This window comes from Eubalaena glacialis, chromosome 7 (genome assembly GCF_028564815.1).
Source record: "Eubalaena glacialis isolate mEubGla1 chromosome 7, mEubGla1.1.hap2.+ XY, whole genome shotgun sequence".
Classification (NCBI taxonomy): Eukaryota; Metazoa; Chordata; class Mammalia; order Artiodactyla; family Balaenidae; genus Eubalaena; species Eubalaena glacialis.
Genome location: NC_083722.1, coordinates 77,995,791 through 78,016,823, shown reverse-complemented (window position 1 = coordinate 78,016,823; position 21,033 = coordinate 77,995,791). Strand labels below are relative to the sequence as shown.

Here is a 21,033-nt window from a genome sequence, read left to right as displayed (position 1 = left end):
AAGAGGCTCAGACAAAAACTTAGCAAAGCCATACAAAAAGAACTTTATCTGGTCCTCAAGTGACCAAGCATGAGTGTACAAATGCAATAAGATATATATGTGTGGGTAAGATGCGCGAAATGAATTCTAACTGGTTTATCCTGCTCTGCTGATGTCCTGGTGATTGGGCTAATGAGACCAATAAACTGCCCAGAAAGATTGAAAACTGTCATTTCCGAGATTTCAAGACTTTGAAAAATAATCTGCCAGGGAAAAGTACAGTAATTGAAGCGGTGCCGTGAATTAAAACACTGGCAGCACGGGTTGAATGCACTAATCTCGTGGGATGACAAATAACTGTGTTTATTCAACAGAAATGTTCAGCCTAGTAGCACCTCCCCAATAAAAGCAATCCATAGAGTGTCAGGCTTCCTACAGGCAGCACAGCACTGCTACCCAATTCCTGATAAATGAATACTCCTATTTAATTATTTAAAAGACTATCAATTTCCACATTGATAAAAAGTCATAATTATCAAAATGGCTTAAAAGAACCAACCTTTTACTTTGCTGACTCTGTCCTGTGGAAAGAGACATCACATTCATGTATTAAAGCCGCTCTCTCAATAAATAGTTGATAACGCAAAAACCTGGTTATGCATTCCAAGGAGAGCACGTATGATAAGTGCTGCATGAGGCATCCAAAGTAAATGTCAATTCTTTTCTAGCATTAATGGCAGAGACACACAGTACCTGTATTTCCGCTGTGTATTTATCATCACGATTCTGGAAAATATAATTGGAACCCTTCATTCCCATGAACATGGATTCCCTGAATGCAGAACTAAACAGAATGACAAACCCAGCTCCTACCAAATTCTCCCTAAGAAGGATGAAATGAGAATCATGCCAGTTTAATACCTTTTATTGTGAATGTTAGGGGTGTGGAGCCCCTAACATGAGTTTAACAGCCTAGGTTACTGGACCTACTAGAATGCTTCTCACTGAATCCCAAAATAGAGAGGTAATGAAACTATGCCTCCCCAAAAGAAGCCACACAAAGCGCATTCTTTGGGGAAAATGAAGCAAGATAGAGGCAGCTGAATACTGGCATGAATATGTCAAATAGGAAAGTTAATTAAAAGTTGAAGTGAATGGAAGCCCCTGCAGTATCTGCCAGCTAAGAAGGCAGGACACAGGCACACAGCCACACTCCAGTGCTTCGCTTTCAGGGGCCCGCTGTCCTATAACAACTAAAGCCTCTCTAGATCGACTCCAACTCCAATATACAAGTCCTACGTTCTTCCATTTTGTACTGGAAACACAAAACTTTGCCAAAATGTGGACTACAGCATTTTATACAATCAAAAATATCCTCTTTATAAGGAACAAACAGATTGCTATTCCTGTGCTCAGCAAAGAAAAAAAATAGAAAAAATAGGAAAAGTCTGGCACTGGATACCAAATATATTATCATAAGCTAAAGTAATGAAAGCCATGGTATTAAACAAAGAAACAACTGATGAAATCTTCTCCCTTCTAAAGCCATGGCAGTGAGGTACATTGTTAAATAGCTATATTTACATTGAGGAAATCAGTGATAATACTGCTACCTCGCATTATATTACCTAATAAAAACCTGTTACCAAAATGGCAGTTTTCCCAGTCTCCAAACACTTTAAAATTGGTGGCCAATTACTATTTAACTTATATTAACAATTACTATTTTGTAAAGTTTTTGCCTTAGTGCAAAAATTACTAAACTTCCATTCTAAAAATGAACATCCCGAATCAATTCACAACATAAAGTGTCAATTAGAAAAACTACATAGAGTACATAAACTTGTACAGTGGTATACAATATACCTTACTTAACTTAAAATCAAGTTTAAATGTCCATGCCTTAAAAGTATGATTACAGACTCTTACGCAACACCTTTGAGTCCCCTTACTACAGTGTTAATGCATTTATCAACCAAGTTTTCTAACTCATTTCGAGAGTATCTTAATTGTCAAAGATGCAGTGATGTGATGGAAGGGTGCATAGAGTTTTGACTCAGAGGAGTAATTCCTCATGCAAATGGCCAGAAACTTGAAAATAAGCAAGAGAAAGGCAACTGTCTCCTTGCTTTTCCAAATCATGTTATGCCTCCCCCCACTCTGAGCACCTCACATCCTTTCTCATTCATACTCTGAGCTCTCGAAATCAATTTTCTTTGCTGATTATAAAAATACAATCATATTTGGGGGCAATGGACCAAGACAGCCAAAAGGTACCTCCCCAAGTTGTCTAACATGCCCTGCCCCATCATTCATGGAAGTCCTTGCCTAGCAAGCCAAAGCCATGGGTATCGCAGGACTCCATGGCCAAGTGACTGCAATCCAAATGCATGAGCAAATGCCCACCCCAGAACCTAACGCCCACCAACACCTCACCTTCCCCATGCATCAGATTACAAAATGCCAGGCAACAGCAAGAAATGACAACAAAGCCACAAACAGCTGGAAATAATTACCCAATTGTCAAGCTGCAAACATGACAAAAGCAAAGCGAGGCTTGTGAATACAGTATCAGAAAGGATGCTGATAAGGTAAGAGAAGCATTTTAGCTTTTTCCAATTTGCTATTATAGAGTAGCCAATAATATGGTTGATGGGATTTTGTGCAGTGTGTGTGTGTGTGTTGTGTGTTAACTTCGGAGAGAAGGAAAAAATATATTTCACGTGCTCCTACAAAATGTGAGATACGAGATATGTAAGCACAGCACCCCCCGCAAAAAAAACGTACACAGGCTCTGAAGGGTTACTTTCAGAGTTGCTAACAACTAAACTACAACGTGCAGATGAAAAATATTTCTTTAAAGTTATACAAAATGTCCTCTTCTTTAAAAGCATAAGCAAAATACACAGGCAATGCAATAGGCCAGAACTCTTCACATAAAACATCTGACACGCAGGCAAAATGCCAAAGCTGAGTACAGACTGGTCCAGATTAAAAGAACACTAGCAAAAAAGGCAACTCCTATAAACTGAGAGGCAGGTCACAGGTATGTAAATTATCACTGACCATAAAGGCACATCATAACCTCAAGTTTTTATCAACTGCCTACAATTCAATGAACTCCGTCCCCAAATAACAGAGTTGTGATAACAATCTTTCCATGGTTTCAGAGCATATGGCTATTGGCAATTTTTAAGCCAGGTTAACCTCTGTCATTCCATTGTGGGCTGATGCTTCATTACGATATTTGGATTTCATGTGACAAACTGTTTCATATGATGTCCCCAAAAACACTACTCTCTAAAGCAGAATGCCATAAATAAAATACGTACTTGGTTACCAGGCAGCATGCATGACACATATGTTACATTGGCCCAAAAAGCACATTTTAAAATACTTAAAAGTTAACTTAACAATTTAAGCTTTTTGTACCCATTTTCAGAGAATTATCCCCTAAAGGCCAATTTTATTTTCTATCTTTGAGAGAATTCTTGGATTAATCCTGTTGATTTGTTAACTTGAAGTTCTTTTAACGCCTCTAATCTCTCCTCCCCAGCCCATTTTTTCCCCTTTTTTTCTTGGAGGGGAGGGCGAAAGACCATATATCTCACAATGTAATTTTAAGCATAATGCTGCCTGTTTGAATTAAAATTGATGCAGCTTCTGATAAAAGCCTAATAATCAATTCTGCATTCTCATTACTCTCCAGAATATATGGATGCATACCAATTTCTTAAGTTTGTGGACTACTCTCATAGGTTATTACCCAGAAGTGCAGCTGAGTGGAAAGATAACCACATTCATTCTCCTTATCTGTAATGATGTAATGCATCCCAGCCCTGAGTCTAGATGATTGGGGAATAATGGGATTGTACAACTGCGGGGATGACAAACAATAGTGCAGCATCTTTCTCTGATATACTGAACCCCAGCCTCCAACGCAGGCAAGGTGAAAGACATCATAACAGGCACTGATTCTGCCCCTTGGATGAAGTTAGCGTTTTTTGGCCAGAGGAGCATCTGCTCTCACACTGAAACAGCAATACCGACACTGAGAAGAGAGCCATGCAAAAACACTCAGTTTCCGAGCCCCAGCCAGGACAGTGCCAGTGAGTATCCTGCTTTTCTTTGTGTTTAGAATCAAGTGTCATCTAAAAATAACCGGTTGGTAGGGAGAAGTCACTGCACAGTACATTGCCAAGAAACGGAGGATCAGAGACACCTCTGATAACTGATGCTGCTCGGGGTTCACGTTTGTTTGGAAAACTAAATCTGCCTCCATTTTCTGTGCTGGAAAAATCATCGCTTCCTGCCACCACAGAAACCTTACCTTCTGCAGAAGCTGGGAGCCGGAGTACTTAGCGGCAATAGATTTTATCTCTCCCCCAAAAGCAGAGGCCCAGAGCTTCACCCTACAGGGAGAAAGGGCACAGGAACAAATGTAACACCGTGTCACAGTCAACACGCACGCATACGCACACACGGGGCTGTGGCTGAAGGAGCCAGGCGGTATAACATTGGAGAAAAAAAAAAGACAGAAAAAGCGCCTTGGTAGAAACTGCCAGCACCAAACTGCAGAGCGCAGCGCGGGAGGGGGCCTGAGGGGGTCACATAGTTCAAAACGCGCAAAGTGTCCCAGGCTCTCCGGAAAGATCATTGAATTTTATTTGAATAATTGCCTGAGAACTTGACCACCCAAACTGAGCATCACCTGGCAAAGATTAGTCGAAAGAAATCCACCCATCCCCCCCTCCCCAAAAAGAAGTGAGATGGCAAGATAGCAAAGAAGGGTTAAATAAACGGCCCATGGAAGTTGCATGCGGTAAACAGGCTTCAAAGTTGGTGCTGTCGCCGGCGGTGAGCCTCTCCAGGTCTCACTCGCAGCCCGGGGAGGGGGCGAGGGGATCCCACCCCAGTCTCGCCGCCCCACGCGGGTCCCCGCCGGCAGGTGCTAGAGGCGAGGCCGACGCCCGCGGCAGGTCCTGCCGGCCGCACCTGCAGGAGCCCAAACTTGGACACAGAGAGTCGCGGGCGGCAGGGTACCCTCCCCGGGCGGCGCAGGACCTGGCACTTACACGGAGAGCGGGATCTGCTGCTCCGAGCGCACCGCGTCCCCCAGCGCGGCATAGAGAAGCGCGGCGGTCAGGAGCGCCGAGGCCCCCCGGGACGCGCGCCGCTGCGAGCCCGGCCCGGCCATGCTAGGCTCCCTCCGACGCGCCGGCGGCGGCGACGAGAGCGGCCGCGGGGAGCTGCGCCGAGCGGGCGGTGGGCGAGCGCGCTGGGCTGCCTGCTCCACGCCGCCCCGCCTGCCTCTCGCGCGCCGGGCGCACTTGGGGAGCAGAAAAAGGAGCGGGGCGGGGAGGGCGGAGAGGAGGAGGGAGGGGAGAGAGGTGGAGAGGGAGGCAGGCGGGGCAGGAAGCAGGGAGACGCGCCTTTCGCAGCGGCGGCCGCCCGGCCCCGCCTCGGCTGCTCAAGGAGTCCGGCCGGCCGCGGCGGGAGGGCGGGAGGCGCCGCGCGGGCGGGGACTTGCAAACTCCAGTGTCCTTGGCCGCGGCTGAGCGCGCCCTGCCCCGCCCGGCCCACTGCGGCCGCCGAGTTCTTTACAACTCCGCAGTCCGCCGCCGCGGGCGCCACTCTCGTGCTGGCCCCGGGCTGGACCCCGCAAACCCCCGCCCCGAGCTGGTTGGGGGGCGGGGCGCAGGCGGGAGGCTAGGGCCCGGCCGGGTAACAGGCGGCGGCGGGTCGGGTCCTGCGGAGACAGAGGTGGCGCGACCCCCGGCCCCGCCGCGCAGTTTCCCGGAGGGCAAGGGGTGCAGGGAAGAGGCCAAAGTCTGAGGAAGGGGCCGGGGCTCGCGGCGGCGGACTGGGTCGGGTGGGGCGGAGTGCGGTGGGGATGAGAGCGTGGCTCGGCTGTCTGGCGCGGGCGCTCTGCGTGGCCGCCCGCGGCTGCTCCTCCGGCCGCAGCGCCGACCAGGGAAGGCGCGGAGGACGGCGCTGCCGGCGCGGCGCTGGCGCACGAGCGCGGGGCTCCTGGTTTCGGGCCGCAGCGGGGCCTCCCTGGCGCGCCTGAACCCGGGCCGGGCTGCCGAGCAGCTCGCGCTCTGGCCCGCTAGGGCCCGGGGTCCGCGCGACTGCGGCGAGTTGCGGGGTCTGGAGGGGAAGGACTGCTGCTCCAAGTCTATCCTGACTGGCGGACTCCCTGGATTTCGGGAGTAAGAGAGTCCTCTGAGGCTCGGGGGCTCACCCGCTCCCCACTCGGACCCCCACCCGCTGGGCAGGAGGCGCGGTCGAGCGGCTAGCCTAGGCGGGGGCGAAGAAGAAGGAAGTCGGGGAAGCCCTGGGCGTCCGGGGAACCAGGCTTCGCCGCAGCCTCTCTCGCCGCCGTCCTCAGCCCGGGACCCGGCTTCGGAGCCCCGGCCTCTGCGAGAGGTCTGGGTGTGACTGGGAACTTTGTGGGGCCCTCGCGCCGACCGGCAGTAAAGACCGACCCGGGCAAGGCTGAGTCATCCTTGACCCGCCGAGCGCAACTCGCCTGACCCCCGGCAAGCCGCGCGCTCCTGATGCCGCGGGGTCTCCCGGGGCGTCCGCCGCCTGGGTTCGCCTGGTTTGTATGACTCCCCTACAAGGGCTTTGGGACCTTCCCCGTCACCAGCCTTCTGCCTCAACGCCCTCAGCTTTCAGGGGAGAGAGCAAGGGTGGGCTCCAGTTTCCTTCTGGTGCTTTCGGGCGAGAATCTAGGCCGGCTCTCCTGCCCAGCATCCCTGCAAAAAGTTACCCCAGCAGATGTGGGGCTGGATCTCAGAGTTGCCTGAGCGGGGAGAAGGACCGCCCAGGGGCCCTTGGTGATTTTGCTGAGTGCGGGGAGAGCCCGGGCTCCAGTGGGCGGGTCGTGTTCCCACCTCGGGGCGCAGCTCTGGAAACAGGCCCCACCCGGGAAGCGCCAGGTGCTTCCCGCCCACGGGCAGCATCTACAATCTCCATGGATGACTAACCGGTTATAATGAATTCTCCGCTTCTGTGCACACCTTCCATCTATGGAAGTGTGCTAGCTGTTCCAAACGGAGACAAGCGCGGCCTGACCCCAGGGCAAAGGGTCCGGATGGCTTTGCCGCTCAAATTGGGGGCTGGGAGAAAAATAATTTTCCTGTCAGACCCCAGGAGCCTTCTTTCTAAATGAATGAATAAGTGTGTGAGTGAGTGAAAGCACACTAGTCCTTATCTGTAAGCCTACAATCCACCCCCAATGTAATATCTATATGATAATGGCCTTCATGCGTTCCCTCCTTCATCCAGTGAATAACTGTCGAGCATCTCTGTGACAGGACCGTAGGGTGTGCGGGAGACACACTGGTGAACAAATCAGACACCTGCCCTCAAGGAGTTTATACACTATCAAGGGAGACAGGCTTTACTCCAAAAGCCATAATGATAAATGCATAATTATAAACTTTGACAAGAGGTCAACTATAGTATGCATGAAGAAAAAGTACCTGTAATGTCCATATTATTGTTATGCCTATTAACTGATGAGAAAATTGAGGCACAGCAAAATAATACAGCTTAGTCATATATAAAACAACCACTTGACTGCTGGACTATATTGAGGGCCACTTGGGCATCAAGGTCATGATGACATTTTATGATGAAGTCATTATTCTCTGCCAGCCTTATGCAGGTGAACATCACAGGCATTTTGGGGCAACTGGAGAGGAACCGGGAGAGGAGCCCTGGCACAGGGAATCACAGCCCCAGAAAATCACAGCACCTTGAGCATTTATAACTTATACATGGACCATCTTAAACAGAGCATTATGCACAACACATTTAAGAAAGATCCCACTAAACACTTCCTACTCTCTCAAAAATAAAAAATATTTTAACTATCTGATATTAATAAAATCAGAGCTCAAAGTGTCACAGATTTGAAGTCCTATCGGTTACTAACTCTATCATCCTTTCCAGAATCACAAAAATCAGTGCTGAAAGGGAACTCTCAGCTTTCTAGTGCCATACTCTTTTTTAACAGAAGGGGCTCAGAAAGGTTTAGCCAGTTGTCCGAAGACACCCAACCACTTAAAGGAGGGTCTCCAAACCAAAGCAGGGGGTTCGTACAGCCACATCAGGACAAGGGACCAAGAAAGCCTTCGATTTGCCAAGTGCAGCCCCAGGCATCTGGTCCTGCTTGCCATTTTCACCCAAAAGCCTATATTTCAACATCCAGCTCTCAATGAAGCATTGAATCCAGCCAATGAACATTTCATTGGCAGACCTGCAGACTCTGTCCCATCAGCTGAGGATATTGCACTTGTTCTGCCACAACAATGAGCTGCTGGAGGGGTTTGAGCAGAAGTAAAATATGATGAAACAGAGGTGAGTGTTTTAGAAATGCTCACCTGGTCCTGGTCTAAGGAATGGGTTCTAGAGGAGACCCCAAAGCAGCCATTCTCAGAGCAGGAGAGGGCATTGCCCCTGGGGGCAAAATGAATCATTGGGACTTCTCTATTTGACACAACGACTTGGAATCCTACTGGCTTTTCATGGATGGGAGCAGGACAGTCCCACACAAAGGAGAATCATCCTGTGTCCCACTGGACTTTCAAAGGACCCACTGGACATTCAGGTAGGAGAAAAATCTGCTTATAATCACCTGAACCTAGAACTTAAACCCATTTTATATATAAGTACAAAGGAGTTTTGGCATGGTTTTAATAAACACTGAATTTTCCAGGAATGCAACTGCAGTGTAAATAAAGAGAAAGTTGTCTTCTGTTTTGTTCAGAACCTTACCAAAAAGGTTTTGTTTGCTTGTTTGTTTGGTGTTTTACCGTTTTGGAAAATCACTTCTCCAACTGCAGCTGTGCTCATGGATCCTGAGTCACCAATAGAGCACCTCTGTATCAGTCTGCATTTGGGGGTGTGGCATTCCTAGTTTGTCTGCTTACAGGCACAAGTACACAAGCACTTCACATAGTGAAATTCTTCTTATTTTATTATAAATTACTTTTATTTATCTTTGATATTACCAGATGAAGCATCATATTGATTTTTTGGTTTTAATTCTGACTTTGAGTAGGTTATATTGTCTCAGAATTTCATATCAGAATGGTAATGGGGGGTGAAGATCTATTGCTCTATATTAGAAACACCAGTGAAAGGCTGTGATGTTGCTGGTGGGGATAAAAAATGGTTCACTCTGAAGGAGCAAAATGACAAATACTTTAACCTTTGACCCAGCAATCCCTCTTCTGGAAATTTATCTTACAGTTGCTAAATGATGTACATGTGCAGTTATTCATTACCGCATTATCTCTAAGAGCAGAAGACCGGAAGCAACCCAACTGACTATCAGTACATAATTGGTTAAAGAAACTGGTGCATCCACACAATGGAATATTATGCAGCTATTTAAAAAATGAGGATGATTTCTATATATGGATGTGAAAAGATCTCTAGAGGGACTTCCCTGGTGGCACACTGGTTAAGAATCCGCCTGCCAATGCAGGGGACACGGGTTCGATCCCTGGTCCAGGAAGATCTCACATGCCGCGGAGCAACTAAGCCCGTGTGCCACAACTACTGAGCCACTGCTCTAAAGCCCGCGCGCCTAGAGCCCGTGCTCCACAACAAGAGAAGCCACCACAATGAGAAGCCCATGTACCGTAACGAAGAGTAGCCCCCACTCGCCGCAACTAGAGAAAGCCCGCGCACTGCAAGGAAGACCCAACGCAGCCAAAAATAAAATTAATTGATTAAAATAAAATAAAAAAGATCCCTAGAGTATATTTTTTAAAAAATTTTTTAAAGCACAGTACATAGCAGGGTATATGGCACGTTGCCTTTTTTTTTTAATTAATTAATTTATTTATTTATTTTTGGCTGCATTGGGTCTTCATTGCTGCGCGCGGGCTTTCTCTAGTTGCAGTGAGCGGGGTCTACTCTGCATTGCGGTGCACTGGCTTCTCATTGCAGTGACTTCTCTTGTTGTGGAGCACGGGCTCTAGGCGCACAGGCTTCAGTAGTTGTGGCACGTGGGCTCAGTAGTTGTGGCTCGCAGACTCTAGAGCGCAGGCTCAGTAGTTGTGGCGCACGGGCTTAGTTGCTCCATGGCATGTGGGATCTTCCCGGACCAGGGATAGAACCTGTGTCCCCTGCATTGGCAGGCAGATTCTTAACCACTGTGCCACCAGGGAAGCCCCACATTGCCTTTCTGTAAGAAAGGGGGAAAATAAGATTACATATTTTTATTTGCTTAAGAAAACAATGGAAGATACACAGAAAACTACTAATAGTTACTCCCTGTTGGGAGATTAGGAGGAACAGAGTAGATGGAGATGGGATTCAGAGTGACACTTCACAATATCTATCATTTTAAATCATTTTGATTTTTGAGCCTTGTTAACCTATTACTTATTCAAAACAATAAGAAGGTAAATGTTCATAGCTCTTGGAACAGTTCAGACACTGGGGCCAGAGCTGGAGTGAAGGGAGTGGTCATTGGGATGAAATGTGTGAGACACTTAGAGTCCTAGATCCCCTACAGAGGTGGTTCTCAAGCCCTCAGAGGTTCTGATTCAGTAGGTTCAAGTTGGGTCAGGAGATGGAGGGGCATCTGTGTTTCTAATAAGCCCCTCAGAGGATTCTGATGCTGGTGGCCATGAACCACTATTGGCAAGCATGCAGTTTCTTTTACATGAAATGTAGTGTAAAGCCTGGTGGCATTATGGACTTTGGGTACAAACAAACATACATTCAAGTCATGGCTCACCCTCACATCAGCCGTGAGAATTGGGCAAGTTACCCAACCTTTCTGAGCCACACTTTTTCAACCACAAAAGATGCATAACAACAGCACCAGAGAGCAGATATCACACAGACATAAAGAGGGTGCAATGGGACGATGCAGCTAATAATTCAACAAATGTTCATTACTGCTTCCATTCTGCAAATACAGCAAGATTTCCACACCTGGGCTATTGCCCTGGCTCACTTTGCCTTGGAGTGCCAAAGCTTCCTGCTTCACCATCACCATGCACACACATACACACACACGCACAGAACCCACCTCTCCATCCCCACCACACTGCCCAGCCCACACTGCTCTACCCCATCCTCCATAAAGACATCCCTTCCCCTCGCCCCTCTCAAATACATTCCTTTTTCTTCCTGTGGTAGCTAGAGCCATCTTTTCAAAGACAAAAATCAGACCATAGTCATTCCCCTGCTCAAAATCCTCCAGTGGGTTTCTGTTTCCAATTAAAATACAGGCTCCTTACCAAGGCACCCAAGGCCCTTGAGTCCCGCCCCCCGCCCCCCGCCCCGCCGCAGCCTCATTTCCATCTCCCTCCCCTTTGCTCACTGTGCTCCAGCCAGTCTCCTTGGAGTTCCCAGCAAACGCTGAGCTCCTTCCCACATTTGGGCCTTTGCATATGCTGTGCCCTCTGCCTGGATGACTGTTTCTCACTGTATTCAGGTCCCTGCTCAAATGTTTCCTTCGTGGGGAGAACTTCCCTGACCCACCCCCAAACCCCAGTAAGGGAGAAACACATACACACACACCCATCCACACACATACTCCCATACTCACACACTCATACACCTCTGTGCTCTTATCTTGCTTCAGTTTTCTTCCTAGCAGTTATCACTACTGATAGAGTGATTTACTTGTTTACACCGTGTCTCCCCCATTGGATGGGATGCGCCCATCTTCATCATTGAGACTATAATGACTTCAGCAAGGCCTTTGATATTGGGTGGGGGGGGGGGGTCGATAAACATCAACTAAATGGCTAGAACAGGTGTCAGCTTGAAATTCCTTTCTCCCAAGTTCCTGCCTGTTTCCGTCTTCCTCAGGCTCTAGCATCCATCTCACACAAGACAGAGCTTTTTAAAAAGCACTAGATTTGCCAAGAAGGAGAGAATCAGGGAAACTGTTCTTCTGGGGAGAAATGCTCAGTCACATCTCTGTGGGAGGATGCTGGTTGGAAGAAGAAAAGAAAGAGAGACAAGGAAGACTTCTCAAAAGTTTAAAAACACGATGAGAATGGCTCACTGAATGCTGGGGTTTTTTTTTGGCTACGTTGGGTCTTTGTTGCTGCACGTGGACTTTCTCTAGTTGCGGTGAGCAGGGGCTACTCTTCGTTGCGGTGCGTGGGCTTCTCATTGCGGTGGCTTCTCTTGTTGCAGAGCACGGATTCTAGGCACTTGGGCTCTAGAGCGCAGGCTCAGTAGTTGTGGCACACTGGCTTAGTTGCTCCGCGGCATGTGGGATCTTCCCGGACCAGGGCTCGAAGCCATATCCCCTGCATTGGCAGGCGGATTCTTAACCACTGCGCCACCAGGGAAACCCTGAATGCAGTTTTTTAAGCTATCAGAGGAAAGAAATTTACTTGTCATCTTCAGAATTCTATTTATTGTACAATGGTGACATTATTTCCAGGCCCGCAGTGGTGTTCAGGGTGCAGACTTGTGCCAAGGAGACCACTGTGAGCCAGAAGTGTTCCACTCTTAGAAGATATATTCTGGTCTTTGGAGATGTCTGAAATGCAGCCCTTGGAAAAGATAGCCCTGAAGACAGTGTCAGGTTCACTGTGCCCAACCTCCTTGCATGCAGCAGGCATTAAGGCAGCTTCAGCTGAATTGCACCAAACTAGATGACCCTTTCAAACATTTCTGAATCTTCCACTGGACTGAAAAGAGCTCTTGAATTCCCAACACAGGAAAAGGCAATGGGTGGGCATGTGGGTACTTTACCCACCACATGTGGGCATGTGGGTGGGCTAGATGTGTCCTCTCTATCTAAGAGCTGTCCCCACCTCTGGGAAGGTTGTCCTTGGTGAGTGGCACAGGCCTATCCGAGAAGAAGGAACCGGAAGGAGCAGCTGGCCCTGGAGCAGCTCATCCAAGCCTAGAGATGTTAGAGGCGGCTGGCCCCCTACTACTCAGGCGTGCGGACTGAGTGTGCCAGGCTGTGCGCTCCCCCAGCCCTCCCCTGTCCACCCCCAAACCCACGCTGGGAACCCCCACAACTTTTTTTCATGGAAAGCAGGGTAAATGTGTATTTAAATGATTCAGTGATTTTTTTTTCACTTTTTTTTTTACATCTTTATTGGAGTATAATTGCTTTACAATGGTGTGTTAGTGTCTGCTGTATAACAAAGTGAATCAGCTATACATACACATATATCCCCATATCTCTTCCCTCTTGCGTCTCCCTCCCACCCTCCCTATCCCACCCCTCTAGATGGTCACAAAGCACTGAGCTGATCTCCCTGTGCTATGCGGCTGCTTCCCACTAGATTCAGTGATTTTTTAATTGAAGTATAGTTGATTTACAGTGTTGCGTTACCCCACAACTTTTTACCGAATACGTGATTCTCTATGTGTCTATGTGAGTATACATTATATATATTGTAAATATATATATAATTATACACTCATATTGAGACGTTCTGCACATATATACATATATATACATTATACATTATGACCATATATATATATATACACATATGTATATTATACACGTACCCACACATGTGTATGTATATGTGTGCAGAATATCGCGATATGACTGTATGAGTGTGTGTGGGCGGGTGTGCGAGTCTGTGTATGTGACTGTGTGAGTGCCTGCACGCGTATGTGATTGTATATGTGAGTATATAGATGTGATGTTTTGTGCATGTCTGTGACTGTGTGTATGTGTGCCTGTGAGTAATCATAACATCGCAGTTATCTGGTCTGCAAAAAGCAATCAGTCCTAGGGCAAGGCAGGTCTGGCACTCAGTTGAGGAGATTCCTTTAAACCAGCTCTACCTTGGTCCTTGGAGAACAGTGGCCTCACACCCACACTCACACACTCGGTGACACAGCTTCCCAGCAACCACTCTCCAGGCAAGAGAAGAATGCTCATGTGAAACGAGAAGCCCTTAAATGAACAGTTGCAACATATGCCAAGCCTACTATTCTGGTTTTGTTTTACATTCAAAACATCAAGCCAAGTGGAGAAAGAGAAGAAAGTGTTCACACATAGCACACCTTCTAGTTATCTGAATCTAAAGTTGCCTGTTTTCGTAGAGAGCAGACTGCCTTCTGGAGGTTAGAGATGTAAGAAAATGTCTTTCCAGAATTGAATTCATTTCTTTGGGAAAATCTTAAAAACAAGATTTCTAAGTGTCCATCAAAGAGAACTGGTTAAATTAATCACAGTTTATCACATAATGGAATTTCATAAAGCCATTAAAAAAGGATAAGGTGACTTCTGTGTACTGACATGCCCACGTGCCAAGTGAAAGTGTTAACTGGAAAAAAACAACAGGTTGTAGAACAATATGTGTAGTATAAACCCATTTCTGTTTTTTTTAAAATGTAGCTATAGGTATAGGTATAGGTGTAAGTATAGGTATGGCTGTATCATACTATATATCTTCTGAGTGTGTAAGCATGGAACAAACCAGAGAGTCACATGCTAAACTATCAATGCTGGTACGGTACCTCTAGAAGAAATGGTTGGGAAGTTGAAGTGAAACATTTCACTTTTTACTTTCAGCATTTTGGCATTGTTTGAATCCTTACAAAAAGCATGGAGAGTAAAAGTATGAGTTGGAGAGTACAGACAGTTAAGTGGAGTATGTCTGGAGGTATTAGCAAGGCAACATCCGAACAACACAGATGTTCCAAAAATATGATGTATGTGTCATCACCTCTTTTCAAAATCATGATACAGTAGGAAAGGAAGGTCCATCAGTGGTAATGAATGAGCGGCTGGTGGGGACAGGTCGGGGAGGGAGGTCACTCCTCAGAGCTGGAGTGGATTTCAAATCAGAAGGAACCGATACATGTTTTCTGAGTTGAGAAAATGACCACGTCAGCAGGACCAGATGGCAATGTAGCCTGGATAGTGGCCCCTGACCTCCTTATAGTGCATGCATTTGTGGCTTTCCCCTCATTGAGTTGTTTTCACTGATGACAACTGTTTTTTGAAATGTTGAATTGCAGTTGTGCAAATACCTATCATACATTAAAACATTTGTTTTCATGACCGTGTCTGGGGGACAAAAGGTATGTAAACTCGAGGAATATCAATAATCAAAAAGTAGATTTTCTGCTATATTACTTTTATAATAAATATAAATATAATATTCAAAATTTTGCATGAAATAATCAGGTTTCAAATATAAATGGTAAACCCTCTATTTGAAGCCAGTTTTTGGAAGATCCACCCTCAACATCTCATTGCAGGTCAGCTTCTCCAGTGCCAGTCAGTAACCCCTTACACTATTCAATAAGGCTACACTTTGGAAAATAAACTAACTTTTAAATAAGATACGTAAAACTCATTTAGGTTAGTACGTGATCTATTTAAACACATATATTCCAAAGGCAGATGTAAGTGTGGATGAGATTAGCCACTGTTTTAAGTGCTCGTTGTCAATAGTTCTCTGTCTCTCTCTGTCTCTCTCTCTCTCAGAATGGACTAGAGTTGGCAGTAAGCACTGAACATAACTTCCTGTTGGGAAAAGAGGACTCTAGATCCTCAGCTCATTTATTTATTTATTTATTATTTATTTATTTTATTTATTTATTTTTGGCTGCACTGGGTCTTCGTTGCTGCACGTGGGCTTTCTCTAGTTTCAGCGAGCGGGGGCTACTCTTTCCCCCTGTGAAGGTAGCAGGGGCTACATTTTCCCCCTATAATTGAAATACGGCAAGAGGTCTACTTTTACCACTTCTATTTAATATCGTACTGTAATTTTTAACAGTGCAATAAGGAAAGAAAAATATTGGAAAGGAAGAAGTAAAATTTTCATGATTTTCATATGACATGGTTGTATACAAAAAAGACCCCATAGAATCTATTTTTAAAAACATACTAAAAAATAAAAACTAATAAAACTAATAAATAAATGTAGCAAGGTCACAAAGTCAATATATAAAAATCAACTGCATTTATATATATTAGTAACAAACAAAATGAAATTTAAAAAATAACACAGGCACATAGGAACAAGTCTAAGAAAAGATATGTAAAACTTTTATATCAAAAACAACAAAACATTCTTGTGAGAAATTAAAGAAGGCTTAATAGAGTTAAACCATTAATATTATTAAGATGTCCATTTTCCCAAAACTGATCTCTTAATTCAACATAGACACAATAAAAATCCCAGAAGACATTTTTATAAAAGTTGAAACACTAATTCTAAAAATGCAAATAAAAAGCACCTAGAATAGACAAAATGATCTTGAAAAAGAAAAGCAAAGTTGGAAGACTTACACAAACCAACTTTGAAACTTATAAAGGTACAGTATTAAGACAATATTGTATCGATGTAGGTATAGACATAAAGATAAATAGAATGAATAGTGAGCCCAGACACAGACCCATACTTATAAGGTCAATTGATTTTCAACAAAGGTTCCAAGTTAATTCAATGGGGGAAAGAATAGTGTTTTGTATAATTGGAATCCATATGGAAAAACATGAACCTCAGCCCCTGCATCCACTGTACACAAAAATTAACTCAAATGGATTATAGATATGAGCCTAAAAGCTAAAACTATAAAATTTCTAGAAGAAAATATAAGAGAAGAACATTTATTACCCTGGTATAGTCAAAGATTACTTTATGCTCACAATAAACACTAAACCAAAAAAGAAGAAAATGACAGCTTGGACTTCATCAAAATTAAAAACACATGCTCTTTGAAAGAAACCTTAAAAAAATGCAAAGACAATATTGAAAAGAAGACATATCTAGAATATATAAGGAATTTCTACAACTCAATATTAAGAAGATACACAATTTATAAATGGACAGAAGAGTTGAACAGACACTTCACAAGTGAAGATTTGTGGACAGCAAAAAAAAAAAAAAAAAAAACCTGAAATGATGCTCATCATCATTATCAAAAAGGTAATGCAAATTTAAATCCACAATGAGATACCACTACACACCCACTAGAATCATTAAAATTTAAAGGCAAGATAATACTAAGTGTTGATGAGGCTGTGGAACAACTGGAACTCTCATATATTACTGATAGGAGGGAATATAAAAGAATACAATCATTTTGGGAAGCTTGGCTTTTTTTTATACACACAGACCTTCCCTGTTACCCAGAAATTCCTAGGTATTTACTCAAGAAAAATGAAAACACATGGCTACAAATTATACACAAATGCTCCTAAGCCCCAAAGTGAAAGCAACCCAAGTGTCCATTAACAGGTCAGTGAGTAAACAAATAGATTATTCATATAATGGAATGCTACTCAGCACTAAAAATGAATTACTAATACATGCAACAAACAACATGAATGAACCTCAAAAGCATTATGCTTGTATAGTATACAAAAAAAGTGTATACTATAATAATTCCAAAATAAAATATGGAAAAAACAAACAAAAACTAATCTACCGTGACAAATCAGAAAATGCTTGCCCAGACGACCTAAAGAGACATTTCTCCAAAGAAGATATACAGATTGCCAACAAACACATGAAAGGATGCTCAACATCACTAATCATTAGAGAAATGCAAATCAAAACTACAATGAGGTATCACCTCACACCAGTCAGAATGGCCATCATCAAAAAATCTACAAACAATAAATGCTGGAGAGGGTGTGGAGAAAAGGGAACCCTCTTGCACTGTTGGTGAGAATGTAAATTGATACAGCCACTATGGAGAACAGTATGGAGGTTCCTTAAAAAACTAAAAATAGAACTACCATACGACCCAGCAATCCCACTACTGGGCATATACCCTGAGAAAACCATAATTCAGAAAGAGTCATGTACCACAATGTTCATTGCAGCTCTATTTACAATAGCCAGGACATGGAAGCAACCTAAATGTCCATCGACAGATGAATGGATAAAGAAGATGTGGCACATATATACAATGGAATATTACTCAGCCATAAAAAGAAATGAAATTGAGTTATTTGTAATGAGGTGGATGGACCTAGAGTCTGTCATACAGAGTGAAGTAAGTCAGAAAGAGAAAAACAAATACCGTATGCTAACACATATATATGTAATCTTAAAAAAAAAAAATGGTTCTGAAGAACCTAGGGGCAGGACAGGAATAAAAACGCAGGCGTAGAGAATGGACTTGAGGACAAGGGGAGGGGGAAGGGTAAGCTGGGACAAAGTGAGAGAGTGGCATGGACATACACTACCAAATGTAAAATAGATAGCTAGTGGGAAGCAGTTGCATAGCACAGGGAGATCAGCTCGGTGCTTTGTGACCACCTAGAGGGGTGGAATAGGGAGGGCGGGAGGGAGACGCAAGAGGAAGGAGATATGGGGATATATGTATATGTATAGCTGATTCACTTTGTTATAAAGCAGAAGCTAACACACCATTGTAAAGCAATTATACTCCAATAAAGATGTTAAAAAAAAGAAAAGAAAATGCTTGCCCAGCTGGGAGGCACTGGGTAACTCTCTAGAAAGGGCACAAAGACACTTTCTGGGGTGAAGCAAATGATCCACATTTTGTTTTGGGTGGTGTTTGCACAGGTGAATACTATCGCCAAAACTCATAAAACTGAGCACTTAAGATCTGTGCATTTTATTGTTTGTAAATTATGCCTCAATTAAAAAAAAAACTTATGGTTATTAGATTTCTCTGTGCAATATTGTTGCCCAGCAATTATACTGTTGTTATCAAAAGATGCTGATGGACTACCGTGCATTGTGATAACTGCCTTTTTGTATTACAACTATTTGTAACTTTATGAAATCTTCATAAATATGATCAATTGCAATAATAAAGTTATGAAACACTTAAAAATGACAACTGGCAGAGGGAAGTATTTGCAACTCATCTCTCGGATAAAGGGCTAATCACCCTTATATACAAGAATTCTTAAAAACTTATTTTAAAAATACTGTAAGTTGCCCAAGTAAAGATGGCTTTATTCTAGGAGTGAAGTGCTTTCATCACAAGTAGATTCCACACTTGGGTGTAGCCACTTTTCCTGTTTCTGGTTTTACTTCCATGTCTAATGGTAGTTTGGAAAAGGGGAGGGAAGGAGTGAGAAAGAGATCAGCAAGAGAGGAGGAAGGATGGGAGGGAAGGATGGAAGATAGATACATACCTATGCTTGGAAAATATACTAGAGACATATATCAAAATGTTAATAACAGGCAGTGAAACTACTGGAGATTTTTTCTTCTTGTGGATTATCTGTGTTTTTTACAATGACCATATATTACTTTCTGTTCATTTATAGGAAATGTTATCTTGCAAATGAGAACTATTTCTGGTGAACCTATTATACTTACAAGTACTTTAAATAATTTTCATGGAGCTCAATTTATGAGTTGAAATTTTCTTCCTTCAACAGGCAGTGCTTTTATTATTCATTTATCCCCACCTACCCACAGAATATAGATGAATTAAGAGAGCTTCATGAACTTTTACTTATAAATGCTGCATAACTTTATATTCCAACAGCAGAGAATATTTTTTAAAGCTCATTTAAATCTACCTAACTTATATTTGGAGTTTTCTTCTACAGTTTCCATCAGGGATGGTGCCCATATTGGTTTCTTAAAATAGATGTAGGAAAGGAATCTGCTGACAAGTTATTTGTCCTTTAAAAAAGCCTTTGTATTATATTTCAAACATGCATAAAAAATAGAGAATTAATTAGTGAGCCTTGTATAACCATAACCTAGATTGAACAAATATCTTTGTCATATTTGCTTCATCTTTTTAAAAATAAATTAGACATTGTGACATTTCATCCCTAAATACCTCAGCAAGCATTTCTAAAAAATAAAGACATCCTACATAACCACAAAACCATTTTCACATCTAACAAAATTAACTATAATTTCTTATATCATCTAATATTTTTTTTTAACTTATTTATTTATTTATTTGTCGTTAGCTGCGCTGGGTCCTCACTGCTGCGCACGGGCTTTCTCTAGCTGCGGCGAGCGGGGGCTACTCTTCACTGCAGTGCGCAGGCCTCTCATTGCAGTGGTTTCTCCTGCTGTGGAGCATAGGCTTTAGGTGCGTGGCCTTCAGTAGTTGTGGCATTTGGGCTCAGTAGTTGTGGTTCGTGGGCTCTAGAGTGCAGGCTCAGTAGTTGTGGTGCATAGGCTTAGTTGCTCCGCGGCATGTGGGATCCTCCCGGACCAGGGCTCGAACCCGTGTCCCCTGCATTGGCAGGCGGATTCTTAACTACTGCACCACCAGGGAAGTCCCAAATATTTAGACCATATTCAAATTTCACCTATTGATCCCCAAAATGTATTTTTGCAGATATTTGTTTGAACTAGGACCCACATAAGGTCCAACCAACCATTTCTTTTCTAAAATCTAGTCTTCTTTAAATCCAGAACAGTTTCCATCATCACCACCACTATTTTCTTTGTTAAAATAATGTCATTGCTTAAAGAAACTTGGTCAGCTATTCCATAAAAGTGTTTTTTGGCAATTTAAAGAAAGATTTGAGAAAACCACCAAAGAACTGGTTGCAAAAATTGTCATCTCTAAACACAACATCAGATTCATATTTTAACGTCTAAATTTTGCAGATCTTGATCTTGGACATCAAGAGCGTAATGCGCTCTTTGAGGAGGGAAGTGGGAGAGGGAATATTAGAAAAAAATGCCTTAAAACTAGCGTACAAGTTGATTGATCTAGATCTTATTTTTTTTTATTAAACTCTGATTTTAGGAAGAAAGCTGCTTTGCCATTGGAACCTCTAAAGCCAGAAGAGACATTACAATTTCCCTTCTGGCCTGGAGGAACACAAGCTTAATGTAGCTTGCAGGAAGCCTGAATTCAGCTAGCTTTAACACCCCCAGAAGGTGATAAAATGTAAAAGAACAGCACTTGCCCTTTCAGGAGGCCCATCTTATCACAGACAACAGGGATAAGAGAAAACATTTTAAGCTAATGATGTTTACAGCTAACCAGATTTGGTTGAAGCAATCCATTGGACACCAATCTACAAGTCTCATTTCTTGTAAGGTTCATTTATCTTAGAATGCTCAACCACCAAAAGTACCCTGCCTTCACATTTCTCCGAAT

At 43.7% G+C, this 21,033-nt stretch overlaps 1 protein-coding gene across 1 annotated transcript in view; it reads right to left on the bottom strand.

The window, feature by feature from the left end:
- CACNA2D3 (calcium voltage-gated channel auxiliary subunit alpha2delta 3) overlaps nucleotides 1-5,179 on the bottom strand; it is a 791,777-nt gene extending 786,598 nt beyond the window's left edge. The window contains exons 1-2 of the mRNA XM_061195439.1: nucleotides 5,055-5,179; nucleotides 4,310-4,391 (exon numbers count right to left, since the gene is read on the bottom strand). Of these exons, the coding sequence (XP_061051422.1) occupies nucleotides 4,310-4,391; nucleotides 5,055-5,176 (204 nt within the window). The 5' untranslated portion in view covers nucleotides 5,177-5,179. The remainder of the gene's footprint in view (nucleotides 1-4,309; nucleotides 4,392-5,054) is intronic.
- Nucleotides 5,180-21,033: the final 15,854 nt, after the last annotated feature.